This window comes from Trachurus japonicus, chromosome 21 (assembly GCF_045865225.1).
Source record: "Trachurus japonicus isolate A0001 chromosome 21, Traja_1.0".
Taxonomy (NCBI): Eukaryota; Metazoa; Chordata; class Actinopteri; order Carangiformes; family Carangidae; genus Trachurus; species Trachurus japonicus.
The window spans coordinates 18,401,518-18,421,335 of NC_140927.1; the positions used below are offsets into that span (position 1 = coordinate 18,401,518).

At 40.7% G+C, this 19,818-nt stretch overlaps 1 protein-coding gene across 1 annotated transcript in view; it reads right to left on the reverse strand.

The window, feature by feature from the left end:
- Positions 1 to 5,702: 5,702 nt before the first annotated feature.
- hs6st3b (heparan sulfate 6-O-sulfotransferase 3b) overlaps positions 5,703 to 19,818 on the reverse strand; it is a 59,683-nt gene continuing 45,567 nt past the window's right edge. The window contains exon 2 of the mRNA XM_085765377.1: positions 5,703 to 6,627. Within this exon, the coding sequence (XP_085621503.1) occupies positions 5,859 to 6,627 (769 nt within the window). The 3' untranslated portion in view covers positions 5,703 to 5,858. The remainder of the gene's footprint in view (positions 6,628 to 19,818) is intronic.

Below are 19,818 nucleotides of genomic sequence, written 5' to 3' on the forward strand. Positions count from 1 at the left end.
TGCAATTCCCGCTTATAGCCGCTAGATGTCAGTGTTCCCTAAAATATAGTGTCAAAATTCACAGGGCCCACGAGCCTCAACATGAAGGAAATTGTTGGCCTAAGGAAACCCATCAGTGAGGTATTAGGTTTGTGTTGCAAGCTGTATCATGAAGGGTATCCACTGTGGCCAAATGGATGACCTGCATGTTAAAAATGAGAATCAATACACCTTAGTATTCATTCCAGTAACTTCTGCTTGTAGGCTACTATCTACTGTGGCTGAAGATCTGTTTCACTGGGACAGCTCAGCCCAAGAAATCAAAAGCAAAGCACAGTACTTTTATTTTGGTTGAAATATAGTTAAGTTAGACAAGGATACTGTCTTTTTCAAACCCTGCTATCAAAGATAACTTGACTGTGTCTGAATCTGATCAAATGCTGTTGTTGTATTTGTTCAATTTTGTAAACATTTTGTTTAATAATTGTATTTAACATAACTCAGGAGAAGTCTCATATTCCCGTTTGAACAAAGTGTAGTGTTGCAATATGTAATCACTGTTAATGATACGTTCCAAATGTGCTGAAACTTATTTCATTCTGTCAGAATCTGAATCTGAATCTATGTTATCAGGCTCCAGATTTTTGTACTGACAATAAAAGCTCAGAAAGTAGAGCACTGTCTTCAAGCATTGCTGCATTTTTCTTTTTTCCTTTCTTTGTTATTTTTAAAATCAAGTTATTACACACATTCTACAGTTCAACATGGAAGATAATACAGTCATACCATCTGGGAGGAAATAACTTGCTGCAGTCGTTGGCTGAAATGCTGAGTTAGCCATCCATCCATACTGTACAACCTGAGGCGAAGCAGAAGGTTGTGTGAGCCAGGAGATACAGAGTAATGTAAAGTGTGTCTTGGAAAACACAAGGTTATCTCAACATAAGCACTGAGGCACTTCGTTTTAATGGTAAAGAGGAGTAAATGTACTTACCCTATAATATTGTGTCACTTATTAACAGTGCCTCAGTGATCTCCTCACCGTAACATAATCAGCTCATTGCATTATGTTTTTCAGGGTTAATGACAAGTTTTACTTATATACAGTGAATGTGTCCTTGCTGTCATTACCATACAGTATATCAGAGTAAATGTCTGCAAGTATTTGAGCTGAAGTGGATGTGACTATGTAAATATAGAGATGAATATCTAGATAGAATAATGAACTTTGAGGAGCAATGTTTTTTTCTGAATCTGAACATTTTATTAAAATAAAGATATAGGGGTGAATTATAGACTACATAGGTAATCATGCAGTAAAATGTTATAATATTAGAGTAATAATAGATGAGTGTCCTCCCTATGTCTTTCAGCCCCTGATAATCAGATACAGCAGATTGCTCTATCTTGATTAAATGTCAACAAACTCCAGTAGGCTACAGCATGTGTGCATTTGCTTTTCAAAATGAACTGTCTGGTTGAGAAAATAAAGGCAACACGCAGTCTGACGTCATGACCATTCAATGCATTTATTTCTGATATCTTGAGCAGAATTCACTCATTTTTTCAGGTCTAACAAGAAAGAGGGCAGATTAAATATTATACGCCAAAAGGCTTTTAGACTGTTCATTTCATCACAAGACTTTGAACACGTACATAGAAATTCTTACACTAAGAAAGCTCTCCTCCATGATCACTGAGGTGTTGGTAATATTTTCCATCAGGCAAAGCCATTCGTTAGCAACAGTTGAAATCATATGAATAAATAAATAAATAAATAAATGAAGTACAGATAAATCAGATTTACAGAGAAATGCGCTTTCATGGTGTGGCAGTACAAATTCATTGAAATGCACCTTTAACAAAGTGGCATGTCACACTCCTCTGGGAATGGCAGTTTTTAATTTCAAGTGAAAATCCATGTTGGCTTTCACATTATTTACACCATAATCTCAGGGTTTTCACTTCTCAAATTTGGGAGAAGTTTGAAAAGTCTGTTACGAAGCAGATTTGCTTTGCTGAAGCAAATATTTAGAAATCACTGAAATAAGAAGCCTATATTTTACTAACACTCGTTTTTTTCCAGTAGCTCAGACATGGAGGAAGCAGCGAGAGCAGAAAGTGACGTCTGTAACTGGGAAACAGACCCTGGAACATCTTATTCGTGAGCTGAAGAGATCTCACCCCTTAAAAGTGAGTTTTCTATTTACAAATTGTTGATTATGCTGAGGCAATGAATGCACAGTTAATGACTTTAGTCTCTAACACACACACACACACACACACATACATATATGGTAAACTTAAATTAAATGAAGCACATTTACAACGCTAGAAGAAGTGTTTCATTAGTGTTTCATTAATAGCTTTACGGCACTTCTACTGCTCATGCAGTGCTCATGCCATCTGTCACTGGAGAACATTGTAATTCCTACAGCTTGTCACACAGCAGTGAAGCATGTCGGTTTATTAAAAGACATTTCCAAAATAAACGGCCTTTTGGCAATTTCCATTTTAAAATGAAATCTCCTGTGCTCCAGTAGCAATAGAATTAGCAGTAAATGCAGCGAAGGCTATGTGTGAATGTGACTATAGGAGTTCACAGATTCATTTTTGTCTATGTAATAGGAACAATATAACAATGAGCAGTCATTTTCACTAGAAGGAAAAGCGCGTTACTAATAATATAATAATGGCACCCCTGCTCTCTGACCCTCTGGCCAGGCTGCCAATCAAATGCAGTGGTTGTAAGTGATTAGGTACATTTATTTAGTATGTAGTATTTTAAACTGCTTGTTCTTCACTTGAGTATTTGTATTTTATGCCACTTTATATTTCTACTCAACTACATTTTGGGGGGATTTTACTTTTTAGCACACTACATTTCTTTGACAGATTTACTAGTTTCATCTAAGACCGTACATAGATCACACGATAATTTCATAATACTTGGTTGAGATAAACCAGTGGTTTATGATTCGACACAAGAAAAAGTGGGATTCTTTTCCATGCTTCAGATTTCCAAAATATGTCATCAGTTTAAACTCACTCCACCTTACTCCAATAAAATGTTAATAATATAGTTTACAGTGACCTGTCAATCATTGAGCCAATTATACTGCAGAAAACTGCTCTTACTTTGATATTTAAAGCTTCATGACAATACTTAAGTACATTTAGGGCAATACTTTTCCTTGAACAAAGTATTTATCCATTGTATGAGTGCTGAGTTGACCACTTCTTCCACCACCATCAAATCTTATTAAAGGACACCCACACAATCCTGATGATGTGAGTATTTTGAAGGTTAAAAGTATTATTCTCCATAGACATTAAAATTTTCATTATATAAAATGCATTTAATATAATGTTGTTAACAATGATGGTTCATCATCATATAACCAACATTTGACTACTGTCAAATAAATGTAGCCTATTGAAATTGAAAGCACTGCATTTCCCTTTGTAATGTAGTTACAACAAAAAAGTTAAACATTTCATTGTAAAACAATATATTGCAATTTACCCATCTGAGGTTGAATCAGATCTTGTCAACCTGCTGTTTCACTGCTCCATCCCAAATAGCTGCATGAACACGTCTCTAATTTACACGCAGACTGATTCAGTATTGAGAGCTGCAGCCGATCGCTTCACTTGAAACACTTGATCGAGTGTTATCAACGTGCTATACGCCTTGTCTTTGTTTTCACCGCATCCATCCACACACTCACTGAGCTCATGCAGACAGAAGTGCACCACTGTAGCTCAGACAATCACAACTGTATTCATTCAACTCATTCACTGTGCCAATGGATGAATCACTTAAACAGAACAAAACACAGGTGGTTTATGGTGGCCCTGGGAGCTCTTTGCGCTAGAGCTGAAGAAAACACATGCAAATACACAAATTCAGCAAATATCTTCATCGATTTGACAAGAAGTGTTTCCTGGGGGAACTAAAAAGTGATGAACCTGTCTGGTTGTTGTTTAAATCGTGACTTCTGGAGTTAAAAGCATTGGAAAAACAAGCACATCCCAGCAGGTTCATCTCTTTTTTTTCTTTTCATGTTATTTTTTGCTTTTATTCCAGAGGGAGAGAGGATAATATTGCACAAAGGGCCACAGGTTGGACTCAAACTCATAGAGCTGGATTACACTTTTGTTATTGTGTGTTTTTAATTAATTTTTTTTTTTTTTTTTGCATTACTTGGAAACAAATTGATTAATATATCATCTGAATTTGCAGCTTTGTCATTATTTGCATGTGCTTTCTAAAGTTGCAGTGGGTTGAGCCCTCAGGGCCACCGTAAGTGGTTCTTTAAATGAGACAAAACTGTGCCATCTGAGGTATTTTTTAATACATCACTGCAATGAGAAATTACTGTTAGAGCAGCAGCCTTGTTAGACTTCAGTGTTGACATTTACTGAACATTTAATTTGATAAGAATGGATTTTGAGTGAATATGAGATAACAGGCGTAAAACACATCACTGATGTTTATTTAACCAGATAAAAGCAAGCCCTCTGTCATCCTCACAGATTGGTGGGCTGATTGGATTGGAGGGACTGGAAGCTATCAGGCAGAATAAATGACAGACGTGTTTCATTTCACGACTATCTGCTTTGAGGCTGGTCTTTGTAGAGCTGGCACTGTGCTGGCAATAGAGCGCTCTGGTTGGCCACAGTGCAGTGGCCGTCAGCTCTACAAACATGTAAAAGCAGCCAGTGTGACGGGGAGGAGCATGAGAACTGAATGCTGATCATCTCATTTACAGTCAAGCCACATGCGAGCCTCACTGACACATTTCATCACTTGTACTATTTACCAACTTTTTAAAAAATCCCCAATCCACTCCTCAAATACTTTTTTTTTTTTCCATCGCAGACAATCTGTTTCCACTTCTTGTGTTAAAGAAAAAACAAACAAAACAAAACAATAAAACACAATGTTCTTCTCACAGTATGGGGAAAGACTGAGGTTATGTTGCTCAGCAGGACGCCCCCTGTGTGACTCTAACTGGCCTCGTGACAATGTGTAGTCTTTGGGAGTGATGTTAAAATCTGCAGGGTATTGCAACAATACAGTATATATTGCACTGCAACCAAAATATCAGCATCTGTCTATAATTTGGCTTCAAAAATGGGTACTGCATGCATACAACATGGTCCTTTGAGAGGGATTCATTGGCATTAAATGAAAACAAATAGATACATTGTGTTCTTTAGTTACTTTGGTTCACAGTATACTGTATATCTTTTGGAAATAATTCTCCTCAATTGTTTAAGTATAATGTGGATCTGTGACATGCAACCATGAATTCTTCTACAACTACATCTTTCTACCAGTTGCAACAATGACAATGAGTTCAATTACATTCTTTAATTTAGCAGTGAATGTCAAAGTAAAAGCAATGCAGTCTTATGGCAGCTTATTTTTATTTGTTTTGTTTTTTTTCTTCTTCTTCTTTCACCTCAATATTTTTCAAGAAATGATAAACAACCAAGGCAGAAAATTAAATGACAAAAAAATTATATAAATTGCATTTTAAAGATTTAAGACACCAAAGGGCACTCCAAGGCAGAGCTGCTGTGAGACTCACAGACTTGGCAGTTTTCGTAAAGAAACAGCAGAGCACTCGGATCACACTGAAGCTGAGAAACAGATAGATGCAGGAGACAGAGTAATGGTGAGAGAGAGAGAGAGAGAGAAAGAGAGAGAGAGAGAAAGAGAGAGAGAGAGAAAGAGAGAGAGAGAGGGAGAGAGAGACCTCGTGTGTGAGGAAGAGAGTCAGAGGAAATGTTTAAACTAGTCTGTGAGGAATCTCCATCAGGTGCTCTCTCTCTCTTACTCCTCCCTCCCTATTTGTGGGCCCAGAGGCTCACCAGCGGGCCACCTGGCTCGTGTAGTCCTCAGTGGTGGTAGGGAAGTCTCCATCAGTTGCTTTCTCCGTACTTCCTCCCCCTCTCTCGCCTCTATTTCCGCTCCCCCTGTGTTTGGGCGGCCACGGCCTGCCCTGCTCCCTTTGCTCCCTCAGCCAACGCCTCTCCTCGCGCCTCTTCAAGCGAACCTCCTGGTGCTCCCTCTGGCGGGTGAACTGGAATCGCTGGAGGAACAGGTCCTTCGCGTAATCGTACAACTGCACGTCCAAGAAGTTGAGCTCCTCGATGCGTCTGCGCACGGGCTCGCTCAGGTCCACGTTGGCGGCACGCGTGCTGTTGATCTGCGTGAAAGCCGAGATGAAACGCAGGCTGAACGTCCGCTCAAACAGGTACTGCGTCTTGCGTTGAAACTCCGTCAGGCCGTAGAAAGCCATGTTCTTCAAGTTGCTCATGGCGCTGCTCAAGAGGATGTGGTTCCGCTGGCTCTCGTTCATAGAGGACAGGTTGTAGCAGCCCACCAGGCTCAGGTCAGCCAGCATACGAACCTGACGGTTATTGGCCAGGTTGGACGGGCAGTTCATAAACTCTGTCAGGGTCACGCCAGACCAGTCGTCCCCGCTGTAGCAGGTGGGCAGCTCGTCCTGGGTGGGTGAGCGTCCATCACACATATGGAGGGCGGTCTTCCATGTGGCTCCACGCTGGACGTGCTTCCACTCGCTCAGGTAGCGGGAGACCGGGTCGCGCAGCATGGTGATGTAGTAGAAGTTCCTGCAGCCAAAACAAACACAGTTAGAGAGCTGTGAGCACATCATCATCACAGAGGGCTGCCCTGCATTGTGCTGACAGATGGTGACTTTTGTCTGTGTATGGAACTTCAAGGTTGAATGCTAATTGGCAAAACTGAAAGTCTCACTAATGAGATTGTTATAGAATGAATGTCTATATATTGCCCTTGAAAACTGAAGCCTTGCATCAGTGCAATGATTTTTACAAAACTGGGCAAGAACAGTGTCCTCTCCCTCGATTTCTGCCACCTGCCATCATGGACGATAATTGGGAATTAAGCCATGATTGTAACCAATGGGCAAAGAGGAGGTAAGTAAATAAAAAATAAAAAAAGACTCAACTAAAACTAAAGATGTCACTGCTGCAAATTAATGAGGATTGGGGTTTTTGTGTTGCAAAACTGCTGCACTTGTGTTCATCCTTTACTGGCAAAACACAGCAGAGCATTTTGCAGGAGAAAACACGTTTGGTGATGGCGACCATTTTGGCGTTAAAATGTGGTAAAAGAGAACTGCCCTTATTTGTACACCACTATTTGTCCTCCCGTCTGAGTTAATATGCTGAGAATCACTGTTAAGGAACAGTCACGGACACGGAAGAGAAACGAATAAGCAGTAAAATCTGGTAAAAACCTGACAGTGATGTCACTCAAACAAAAAAACACAAAATAGATACATGTAAGTACAATAAAAGCAAGGTTATGAATCAGGTCTGATTCTGAAGAGCGAAATAACAGCAAGAGTGAGGCTACATCTGCCCTTGATGCCCAAGTTGAAGACCTTCATTCAAGGAGACCTGCTCTGCTGAAGCACAGGTATGTCAAAGCGCACTCTGATGGAAAACAAAGATTGGGCAGGTGTTAGCCAGGTAAACCTCTCTTAAGATGAAGTCCTGTGAGTGCCATGTGAATATTTAATGATCCAACCCCCCCACCCCACCCCATCCCTAGAGAGCAGTCTTGGGCAGATAAAGTGGAGTGGAGCACTGAGATTTCACACTGACTCCAGAGCTGCTCCCAGTTGCTGCTTCAGTTGCTTCAACAGAGCAAAAAAAAAAAACATCCACACAGACTCAACCAGAAATGGAAATAAAAGGGCTTCACAAACACACTCTCCTGTGCTTATACTTGCTTGTCCTTCAGGGTTGGATTCTGAAATTGTGCGCTCAGTAGAATATTTTGCCCCAACTACATTCAGGTTGTTTTTTTCAGGGAAAATATATTGCTTGGATTATTCCTTGTGTTTGTCTTTGAACTACTTCCTGTACCATTTTGTCTTTACTTGTCCTGAAAAAATCAGCTGGATGGCCTCAATAATAAAACACTTAAGATGACATCATGGGAGAGGCTACGTCTGCTACACTTGCTGTGTATGGAGAGTGCGTAGGAGAAATCAGTTTTAGAGCTCAGAGAGTCAATTAAATGATTAGTTGATTAACAGAAATTTAATCACCAGTTTTCGAGCAAAAACTCAAATATTCTCTGGTTCTAGCCTTTCCAGTATGTGGATTTAGTATTGAGTGAATATTTTTCTATACTACGATGAATCTGTTTCTCTAATGTCAATCAAGCTGGTTAAGTACAATCAATGTTCCTTTGACCACGCACACAAATTGCATGAAGCAACAAAAAAAAAAAGAGCAGACTCGGAAAAAGCAGAAAAATGTCTGGTTGTATTTGTGTGCACAAACAGCAATATTATCTATCTGTACCTAAAATATGTCTGGAGTTTATCTGGAGATTTGTCCTAACACTGCCGCAAGAATGCCATCGCTGACAATGTTACCCAGTGTGAGTCAGGCAAGAAGCTGTGATTAGAGCCCTGGTGGCAGCAGCTGTATCCTGGCACTTGCTCCTGGAGTTGGCTCACTGCAGATACATCCTCATTAGACTGTCTCTGGGACATAAACACATGCAGCAAGTGTTGTTTGAGTGCACTCGACAGCCCAAAGGTCAGTTGTGTGCACCATCAGTGTCAAAATGCATCAGCGTCAACGGGCCCGTGGAGCTGTCTTGAGGAGGCTTTCCCGGAGTGATACAGATGGCTGTCGAAGAGGGAGGGGGGCAAGCTAACAGGCAAGCTTCTCTTACCTCTGGTCTGTGTTATCATCAATACCACCCCTACAGTCATTTCACACTCACTATCAAAACCAATGTGAGAAGTTTAAACGGTGATGCTACTTTCCAGTGTGTGGAAATATCATAGCAAAAATTACAGCAAATACTATAAATAATAATAGGAAGCAGCATTGATAAGACGTTTTGAAATGGTTCTGTTTTGTATGGCAGCGCTGTGACAGGTCTCTTTGCCAAGATTTTCCCAGCCTATTTCAGTGTGTTGAAGTCGAGAACCCAGCTGAACTCTAGTTAATCATGGATCAATAATGGATAGGAGGCACATCGCAACTTATCCTGCCCCAGAATACTCATCTCTACCGCAGCAGCACCAGCAGCCAGTCTTCACTGGAGCACAAACTAATAGGGGTCATTAAACAGAGATGGAAGAGGAACTTGAAAGTATGGATAAAAATGGAAACTAAGGCAAGGAATGATGAGTAGAGCAGATGAGGCAGTGGCTGCAGACAGGAATACTAAAGATCGGTGTAATTTAAATAGATATGCAGTTCATAGATGTGGATGGTGTAAAAAACACATGCACGGAAGATATATTTGATATGCCAATACAACAATTTGAGATTTGCTTTTTTTTCAGTTGTGAGCTTTTAATTTCTCTTTGCAAATTATTAAAAGAGACACTTTCAGAATTAGGGAAACAACTCACGCAAAACACAAATCCATAACATTTACTAATTCTAAGCAGGTTTGAGTCCGTTGACCCTGGATAAATGCCAAAAAGATACACTCGAAACAGTCAGCGTGCTTACTAGAAAATCCTTAATTCTTGAGTGTGCTGTCGATGATGGACACTGTTTATGCAGTAGATGGTGGATGGTGAAATAATTTCATGGAAGACAAACAATTACAATGACAATTACATTTTTGGAAAAACACAATGCTCTCTATATAGCTTCACTTTTACAGTAGATGAGCAAAGTAGCTTATCACAGGGGTTGCTAATTTCCTGACAGCAATGAGAAATTGTTGAGTTGAGTTCTATGATATATAGGCTATATATAAAGTATATTGCAGTAGGCTACACATATGGAATTGGGACACAGCTGAGAGCCCACAGCTCGAAATGACAATGCTAATGATTAGGTGCTAAAGTTTGGATCCCAAAAATGTGCTAATTAGCACTCAACACAAAAGTATAAGATGTTGATATGAATATTAAAACAAAGTGTTTGACCTAATGCTGGCACAAACAAAAAAGTAGCCAAAGGAAGTTGGGTTATAACAAGGAAAAAAAGAGTCAACTTCATAGTGACACTGGATGAAAAGGGAATGAAAGGGATTACCAAAAACTTTTGAATTTTTTTGATGTATAGTATATACAGTATATACACAGTTTCCCATAAAGTTTACCTCTATGTGGTTTATTCTTGATAGATAACATGTACCAGTACTGTATATCATCTCAAAACTAGTAACTGGGACTCAAATCATTCCATCTAGTCAAATGTGATTTCTGATGTGTATAAATAGGAATAAAAAGAGGAATGTGTCTGAAAACAAAATTATTCCAACTTTATGGGCAGCAACAGTGTGTATAGCCTATTATTTGTAAAATATGAATAGGTCTCCACACTGTAATTTCATGGCAATCTATTCAATCCCTATTAGACATTTCATCCTGGACTAATAAACCCACCTAATGAGAGGCATTCCCTCACTACAGAGCCACACCATTTGCCTTGCTTTAAAGGTGTACAGAAATGGCCATTTGTCCAAGTTGTCACGAGCTGCAACACGAGTTTACCCGAGTAAGGAAAACGAATTTGATTGGTCGTTATCGAGCGGGCGGGATATTCAAAGCTTGGGGCGAGCCCGAGCTCCGTGTGTGTGTGCGTGTCTCAGACGTTTGAATGACGGATTACGGATCCAATATCAGTGGCTGGTGAATCGTGTACAGGCTGACGTATAATCCGTGCGCCTGCATTATCCAATCAGGAAAAAAAAAAACACACTTTCATCCTGGATTTACTCAAAAATAGAATTTTGCACAAAGTTTGGCCTACATCGTCTGATAGATGAGTTATTACACTAATTTTATGACCCAGAGTGGGCTTAAATTCAATTTTCTTTTCTGTACACCTTTTAAAAAAAAGTCTGTATTGTCACTAAAACACTCCCGCAACCAATGCAACACAAACCCAGTGCACGACATTTTTATCCCCAGCACATATCAGTGCAACAGGCAACTGGCTTGGGCTAATTGCCCATAATTAGCCTCAATGACACGATTTCAGCCTACTGCTTCTCCCTGATTGCAGCCTGCTGTAAAAAAGGGGCGTTGTACTTTTCAGCCTGAGCACATGGTGTTTTGAGGTGGATGAACTGAATCCTCTCATTAAGACATTCATGTGTGGGAGTTGGTTGTTGTTGCAGGTGATTGAGGGTGTCTGATACAACAGGGAAAAGCAAAACAATATGTCTCTCTGAGCTGGGCAGAAAGTTGTTTAGAGCAAAGGAAAACACAGTGAGCAGTAAATAAGTAAAGACAAACTGTGTCCCAGTGCAACAGTGGGCCTGACTGATGTTCAGATGTAATATGATAGACACTGTGCCTGTGTGTGTGTGCGTGTGCGTGTGTGTATATGTGTGGTGTAGGTATTCTTCAGAATAGAGCAGTGCATTAATGCCGTTAAATCTCACACTTATGAAAGAGCTGTCACATTTAATGTCTATTTAATTGTGTTCTGTTGCCTTAATACCATTTAGATTTTTGTATTCATTGTAACAAAAAAAATCCCACTTAGGCTACTGCAGTCCTCATTGTATACTGTACTCTCTACTGTTTATTTCCCCAATGACTTTTTGAAACTCTCTGCAATGTACAGTTGTTTCTTTCTTTTTTAGCCGCTATTTGGTGGAGTACAGTACAGTAGGAGAAAAGTGAGTGTGGGAGGAGAGTACCACTACCTACACCCAGTTTTTTCATTCAACACAGAGCTATTAAAGGGAATAATAACTTTAATTCTATGAATAATGAGATTCAGTGTTAATAAAACAACAATCTAAGGTTTTGTTGCTTTCACATGGGAGATTTCCTCCTGGCTTTTTAGTCTGCACCTGTTTTAGGCTACTAATCCTGATTCCAACCCACTGATTTAGGTGAGTTGATACAGTATACAGTATAGTTACGTCTGCAGGCAGCATATTATAGCACTAAAGCCCTTAATGAATCAGCTAACCACTTAGAATATACGTTAAAGGGATAGTTCAACATTGTGGCAAATTGGCCCATTGCCATAATCGCTATAGTCATAGCAGTAGGTTCATTACCTTTATTTGTCGGTGTAAGCTATTTTTAGAACAGCGGAGCGGAGCGGCAGGCTGCTCAGAGCTACGCTACGGAGGCTAAAGGAATTTCTTGGTTTCCCTCATCAAACTCATCAAATACAAAATCCAAAAACTCCAAAACGCTTTCGTGGACAAGTTGTGACCTGCACAACCACCACGCTATGAGATAATAACGGAACATTTCGAAACGGAGCCGTTTTCGAGGTAAATACAGGGTAAATACAGAGTCTGGTTGCTGAAAAACTGTCCCTGAACGCAACGCGCATCAGCGGTTTTGCATGAATTTACCTCTAAAACGACTCTGTCTCATAACGTTCCGTTATTATCTCATAGCGGGTTGTCTGGCCCGCGCATGTCACACGAGTCAGTTTGATTCAAATTAATGATGGTGGAATAGGGCAGTGTGTTAAAATCACTGCTATAACATTCAGTACTAAAGCAGTGTTTCCAGAAGGAGCAGGAAGACAGAGTGCAGGGTACAGTACCCCATGAGAACAGGGTATTCCTGTATTTTTGCGTCTTACTTGACTCCTGCCCTTTTCTATACTCTGCTTCTCCTCCATGTCCTACAGACATTTGTGTTCCCTACGGATCCATAACCTTTTCTTAAAGGTTGTCACATTAATCACGCTGCTGATTTTGCTCGTCAATCTCCCCCCGAATCTCCCGTGTTTATCTTTCGCTATGCTGTGCATCGTCTCTCTTCGCTGCCCTCCACTTGAGGCATTGCATACAAAGAACCATCACCCCCCCCCCCCCTCCATTCAGGTAAATCATGGTAATGATAAGTGTTGATGAAACAGGAAGGCAACATGGTGTTGTTCTGATACTATCTCAACAAACAATTTCAGTCTGGTCTATCATTTTGTATTTCAAGATCTGAAATCGAACAATAAATAAGAACTCTTTCAATGCGCTTCTAAAGAAATATTATTAAACACCATGGTGACCGTGGACCACTGAGTGTATTACAAAACAGGTTATTGAGTGCACACAGACACTTTATATAAGTCTGTTTCATTGAAATTATATGCACTGGAAATTGGAAATAGATTCTAAAGGAAAAATAACATCCATCAGATTACAGTTCCTATGATATGTTTGCAATTATTCCGAAACTGATTACATTTAGTTAACTGTAGAAAGTAGTGTTGAGAGTGTTGGACATTATAAACATATCTAAAAAAGCCTGACAGTCAGATATCAGTTTGTGTTGTCCCTCACACATGATCTGAGTGCATCTGATCATGGTTAGTTGTTAGCAGTCAACAGCAGGCCTGAATGGAGATGTGGTTATGCCAGTGGCGCTGCCTTCAGCTAAACTACCTCAGCTCTCAGTGAGATGGCCCCAGCGCTCCCCCTTAACCAATAAACAGCTGAAGGCTTGTAACGCATGCAAGCACTTAAAAATACACAGGTGTATGGATGCACTGTGCATATGAGGACCCCTCATCCAGTATGTATTACAGGACAGAGTTGTTGAAAGCTTGGTTTCATGCAGAGGTTTAAATACAAAAGGCAACATAAGGGACAAAGTGTTCTCGTCTTAAATGGGGTTTGAATTATGAGGCAGAAATGTGCTCCACAGCAGATGACTGCATGGTGATGTAGTCAGACTCATCTTTGTGTTAGAGCAACACAATACTTAAGTAGATGTTCAAGAGTCAAAGACTGACAACACAAACAGAAAATGTTTCACTTAGTAGGGTTGAATGTGGAAGACACTGGTCTCAACAAATGTGTGTTGTGCAATTAGTAACACGATTAAGAAATGTGAATGAGATTAACTAAATCTCTGGTCTGATCAAAGGATGAGGAGTTATTCTATCTTGTGAAATTTAATGAAACGCTGGTTCTTTGCCTCTGAACAATAAATTATTTGTGGATAAATTGAAGTGTGTCTTAAAACGTGACTTAAAAGCAAACAAGTTCACACATTAGGTGATCTGCACACGCATCTAACAATGGTGAACACATATTTTAGGCATTAAGCTTTTCTGAAGCAAATGCTCTATTGACTTAAATACGGAAATATACTATAAAAAACTGATATTTACTCAAGTTGGAATGATTTTATTTGTCAAATTATTATTATTATTATTTTTTTTTTTAATTCATTGGTATTTGTTTGGGGCATGGCAAGCTTGAACAAGAGTCTGAACAAACACCAGAAACAGTCAGCACCAGCTGTCACAGCACCAACTTGGAAAAGGTCAAAGGTCATCAAGTCAGTGGTCAGATGCAGAAATTGGCAGGAGCAGATATTTGGACTTGAGACTTAATAACATCGACCTGAGACTTGATGTGAGACTTGTTCTCAAAGGACTTCAAACTCGATTTGAGATTTGGGACTCATTACTCATTACCTTCCCTAAGGAGGTGAAGTGTTCACCAATCAAAACATACTGAACCGATTTCCACTGAACTTTGGATGGGCAGCCTGAACCAAGGAAGAACCCATTTTTTCATGAAGCCTTAGGCATGGGGTGGCTAATTGAAAAGCATGAAACAATTCCTGGTTGGCCAAGCTGCCTGTTGGCTGCAAGGGAAAGGGTGAAGGAAGGAGGGAGCGAGAGGGAGCAAGATCGATAGAGCTGTGACCGGCCCAGTGGAGCAGGCCGCACAACCCACTGTGGCTCTACGTGGCCATCATCTCCCTCACGTCTGCCTCCCCTGCAAACAATATCCAGTTTGGTCTCATGTGGGCAGAAAGGAGCAGAGCAGCAGAGTGAGTTCAAGACCACAGCTGACAGTAAGTCCAATTTTTGTCACAGGGAAATCTGCTCTGAATTTATTTGGCAGGAGAATATTTTAAAGCTTTTTTAAAAAAGAAAAAATGACAACTTTATTAACACTGAGGTTTTAGAACAGTAGCCTAACCCAAAGCACAAATCAACTGTTTTGTAAAACAGGCCGACAAATGCTGGCTGCTGCCTCCTCCTCCAGCTGCTCACGCGGGAAAATTAGTCAGCAAAATGAAGACTGTTTTTGAAAAAGCCACCACCGAGAGAACTTGATGCGGCAAGAGCCAAAACTCAAGTCAACATTGGCTCTGCTCTCAAGCGATGGCGGAGACTGATGCAGCTTCATCCTGAGCTAAAAAGGGATGAGATGGTTGCGCAGTTTCTGCTGGACAGTGTTGTCATATGTCTAACTGTGCAGCCCCACGTGATATGTAACACAGGAAGTCTATAGCTCTATAGCTGTACCAATGTAAAGCGCACTGTTGGAGCACGGGGCAGTAAACCTCAGTCCACTCTACTCGCTGGTGTTATTATTGTCCACTCCAATAATAGGCTACTTCATGGTGGCAGTGGTAATGAAACGTTCATGAAGGCCGGATATAAGCCTCCACATGCCAGACATCAGATATGATAACAAGCATCCAGTTGCTAACGGTTACTGAGGACTGTAATACAGTTCTCAACGGGCCTGAAAATTAAAACAGACCTGGCCCAACCTGCAGGTGTTGAAGCCACAGCGGCACGACTCACTAGCATTAATTCTCGGCCTGAACCCTGCCAAAAAAAAGAGAAAGAAAGCTCAAGGCCCGACCCGACCCCAGTCATTTGTATATATTTTCGGCCCAAACCAGCGCATCCGGTTGGGTTGGTGTCCCTCACACTTTGCTGTGTGAAATACCAGAAAGGTAAGAGTTGCTTTAAGAGCTCAAGGTCTGTCTGATTAGCTGAGACATTTTTATTTTATTTTAGGCTATTACAGAAACATCTTGTGAACTTAGAGAAATGGAGTCTGAATTTAATGTCTTGTTTTACAAAACATCATTATCAATTCAGCCTTTTACTACATTCCTCACAGGTTGGCACTTTGATCACATAAAATTTAGGCCAGCCAGTCCCAGTGTTGTTTGACACTGATCTTGGTGGATTTTGTGCACTTACCTGGCCTGTAGCCCAAAGACGAAAGACTTGACTTTGACTAGCTCAAAGATTTGAGACCTAACTTGGACTCTAGCTACTGTAGCTTGTCAAAGACGTTAGACTTGACTTAAGCCCAAAGACTTGAGACTTGTCTTGGACTTGTGAGCATCTCTGGGCAGGGGTTTCTTTCCATATACAGCTGTCAGTTGTTATGAGCCAAATGTTGCACAGATTGGACATATGATGAAAACTGACCCATCTCCATGACAACTGTGCTCTCTCCGCTAATCCATAGACCTTGAGGTAACATTACTTTGTCAGATAGTTGTTTTTTTTTTTTCATTATTTTGATGTGTTTGTCCAGAACACAATAACTGGCAATGTACAACAAGGGTGAACATTTTGTGCTGGACAAACAGAAATGTCTAGTCTCAGCAAGGATGCAGCTGACACATCACAGAAAGGGTAAAGCAGAAAGAGGTGATTTGGGGATATTTGCTCTTAGAAATTATATGACCCAAGTGTTATCCTGTCACTGTCACAAACCTAGCTGTTTCTGAAGATATTTCAGATTTAACTCGCAGCAAAGGAGTCATCTTCTGCAGGCTACGTGCCGAGACATTCTTGATGGAACGGATACAGCAGTATAGATGTTACACAGTTGAATGTTTTTGACGAACTGTAACGACACAGTTGTGTTGCTGGTATGAATCTGCATTTTGTTCATTACACTTCAAATATTTTCTAGGAGAGAGTACAGCGTGTTCGTCACGTGGTCGTCAGTGTGAATCCTGATGCGGCTGCCCGTGGCCCACAATGTGCCAAGGAACATTTAGTCGTCTACTTTACATTCATAGTCTGCAAAGCTTTCATTTGCACAAAAATCACCGCGTATGAAGGCAATTTAGCTCTCTCATTAAAAAGACATAAACGGCTCAGAACTTAATGGCATCTCACAGTAAAAGAGTAAGCCTTTGGAGTTTTGAGATTACATCTTACATCTTGTCACGCAAAATAAAAGAAGCGGAAGGGCTGGTATCACCACAGTTTGAATGAAAATGGCAGCACAAGAGATAATAGGAAGTACAGCTGTACTCAAATGTGAGCAAAAGTTTGTGATTTGCTACAATTACTATTTATACTTTTGACAGAATATACTGTATGTCATTATAGTGTTTTGGTCAAATAATGAGTGTTGACACTATGTATAAAACTATTTACGACCTCACCCACATCCCAACATGTTACCTTTTACTACTACCTCAAATCTGTCACATGAGAGTAATGCACTGTAGTATTTTCTGAACATGCTCAGTTTCCAAGCTGCATTGGAATTGGATTATAATTCATTTTGATTAGTGCTATCTTTTACCACTTTAAAGCTGTTACAGCAAGTGATATGTGCTTAACCTTGTGAAAAAAAAGTGAGCGCTGCACCATACAACATGAGTGAAGATCCACGTAACGACTTCCTCCCTCCCTGAGGTCTTTAATTTCAGCAGACATGAAATGGGACATTGATATTACTGGCGGTAAGGTGATCGAGACCGATGGGGACACCACTTTATCAGTTCACTTTATGAACTGTAACGTTACGTATACGCTGTATTCCCAAAGCAGAACGATAAAGATATTCCCAAAATGCTGTGATAAATGGAGCGCTCAGATGCGGTGCATTTTGAACATCAGGTTGTAGGTTTGTTTCAGTTGTTCGTACAGTTGTTAAATGGTTTAACCTGGGATTCTGTGGCAAGCTCTTGCCTTCACTGTGTCTCTGGTGAGGAGATGTCCTTGGTCTGTGAGACCGTTTGCGTTATTCAGCATGCAAGGTCTCTGCGGCGTAGCTGTACATCTCTGCGCTTTCCTGTTTCTCTCAGACAAGATGAGAATGAGACTGGAGACATGCATTATTTGTAACCGATACCATTCCTTAATGGTGCCTGCGTTCCCCCTGGCAGCCCATAATGGACCGTTTTTGAGGTTCTCGGCATCTTGTTCGGCTTTTTGATGGTGACGGAATGGGGACAGTGGGTGTCACCTGGGAAGAAACAAGAAGAACGATGGGACCTTTCATTTACTTGTCAGGAAACTGGCATTGCTAGCACTTCACATGGTGTGCATACAGAGAGTGCTTGTACGAGGAGTGGCAGATAACAAGGAGAAAAAATTGCGCCATAAAAGAGAAACATCTCATTCGTTCTTTGACGCTGCGGAAACAAAAGATAACAATGTCACATATCTAAAGGGGGAATTCATGGCTCATTAATCAATAAGTAGTCTTCACTGATAACTAACAACTAATTGATGCTATTTATGATTTGCATTTTTCCCACAAAAGTCTCTCATTGTATTTATTTTCTATTTCTGTTACCTCTGTTTTGTGGTTTTCTTTGTTTGTGGGAGTAATTCCCGTGATAATTAAATAACCATTGCAGCTTTTATTGTGAAATAGTCACAAGAGACACAGTGTATTTGTGGCTGTGGCTATATGGCTAATTGTGATTGCTCATGAAAAATGAGACAACAAACATTTATGGCAGTTTTTCCATTTTCTTTTTCAGAGAAAGCAGCCACAGTGAGCTAATAGATGAGGAGGTGCAGGCAAAACGCTGAACACCTCCAACATCTCAGCCAGGCGACAAACTTTTCCGAGGCGCTGCTGCTGGCCTGATCAAGCTGTTTGCGAGTCGTCTCAAAGTTGTAATTACTTTGATGACTGATATTAAAAGAACTTCAGTTAGAAAAAAACAATAAACAAACAGCAACTGCTCTTCGTATTCATTTATGACGAAGTAGCTGCTCAGTTTGCACTTCCTGTTGTATCAAACTGCATTTGCCATTAATCCTGGGTGTCACACAGGACTGAACCAGCTATTCCTACGACTTTTGGTTTCTTTTAAAGTCAAGATTACTACACAGCAGCTCACAGGACAACCTCCCTGAGCTGAGACACAAGAAACCACTTAAAGGATGGTAGCGGTGATAACCGGAGCCACGTAACAACCTGAACACACTGAGTGTGGAGTGAAGTCTCAGGTAGCTCCATGCTTTAACAGAATATAACGTCGTTAAAGGTGAAATCAGCACACACTCTCGGTTCAGATATGAAATGCCCTGCAAGCTGGGTAATCACATGCCTCCCTGCCTGCGTGCCTTTGTGATGTTCATGCACCCTGCAGTCTGACACAAAGGTGCCTGATTCACAGACGTAAAATGTAACCTTGCTGCAGCAAGTAAGAGGAAAAAAATCTTTACCAGGGCCAAGACCTAAATAACAAGCGGCGTCCTGTGAGAAGGATGAATAGACCTCTAGAGGAATCAGCTAAGGATGCAGCTCAGGAACAGCACAATCTTCATTCAAATCTGTCCTTTCATTTGAACTCATGGGACAGCACCTATTTAACCTCCTCTGCTTGTCAGGCTGCAGAAAACAAAAAAAGTTCAGTGGCAATTGTGCTGATACAGCTTCACAGCGGAGCTACAATTAAAACAGATTGCAGACACTTTCTGAACTGCATTGAAAAGACTTATAAATGTGGTGGATAGTCCTCGGGGGAAGTGACAACAATAACTGGTCAAGAAAAATGTATAAAGTAGAAGTTGGACAAGCAATCCGAATGTCCCTTAACGTTGACAAGCGACTCCCTGCTGTCCCAACTGCGTCTCTATAATTTGAAACCAATTAGACACTGTAATATGACGGCTCGGCTTCAATTACCATGATAGTGGAAATCCTCCTGTCTAATTATGCTCTCCTTTTAATCTTTCTCTTTCAAAGATCCCTTCAACAGACAGGGGAGGAGGAGACAAGGCGTGTACTCGCATGGTCTCTGAATTAATAATACAGCCAGAGAGGCGCAAGTACACAGA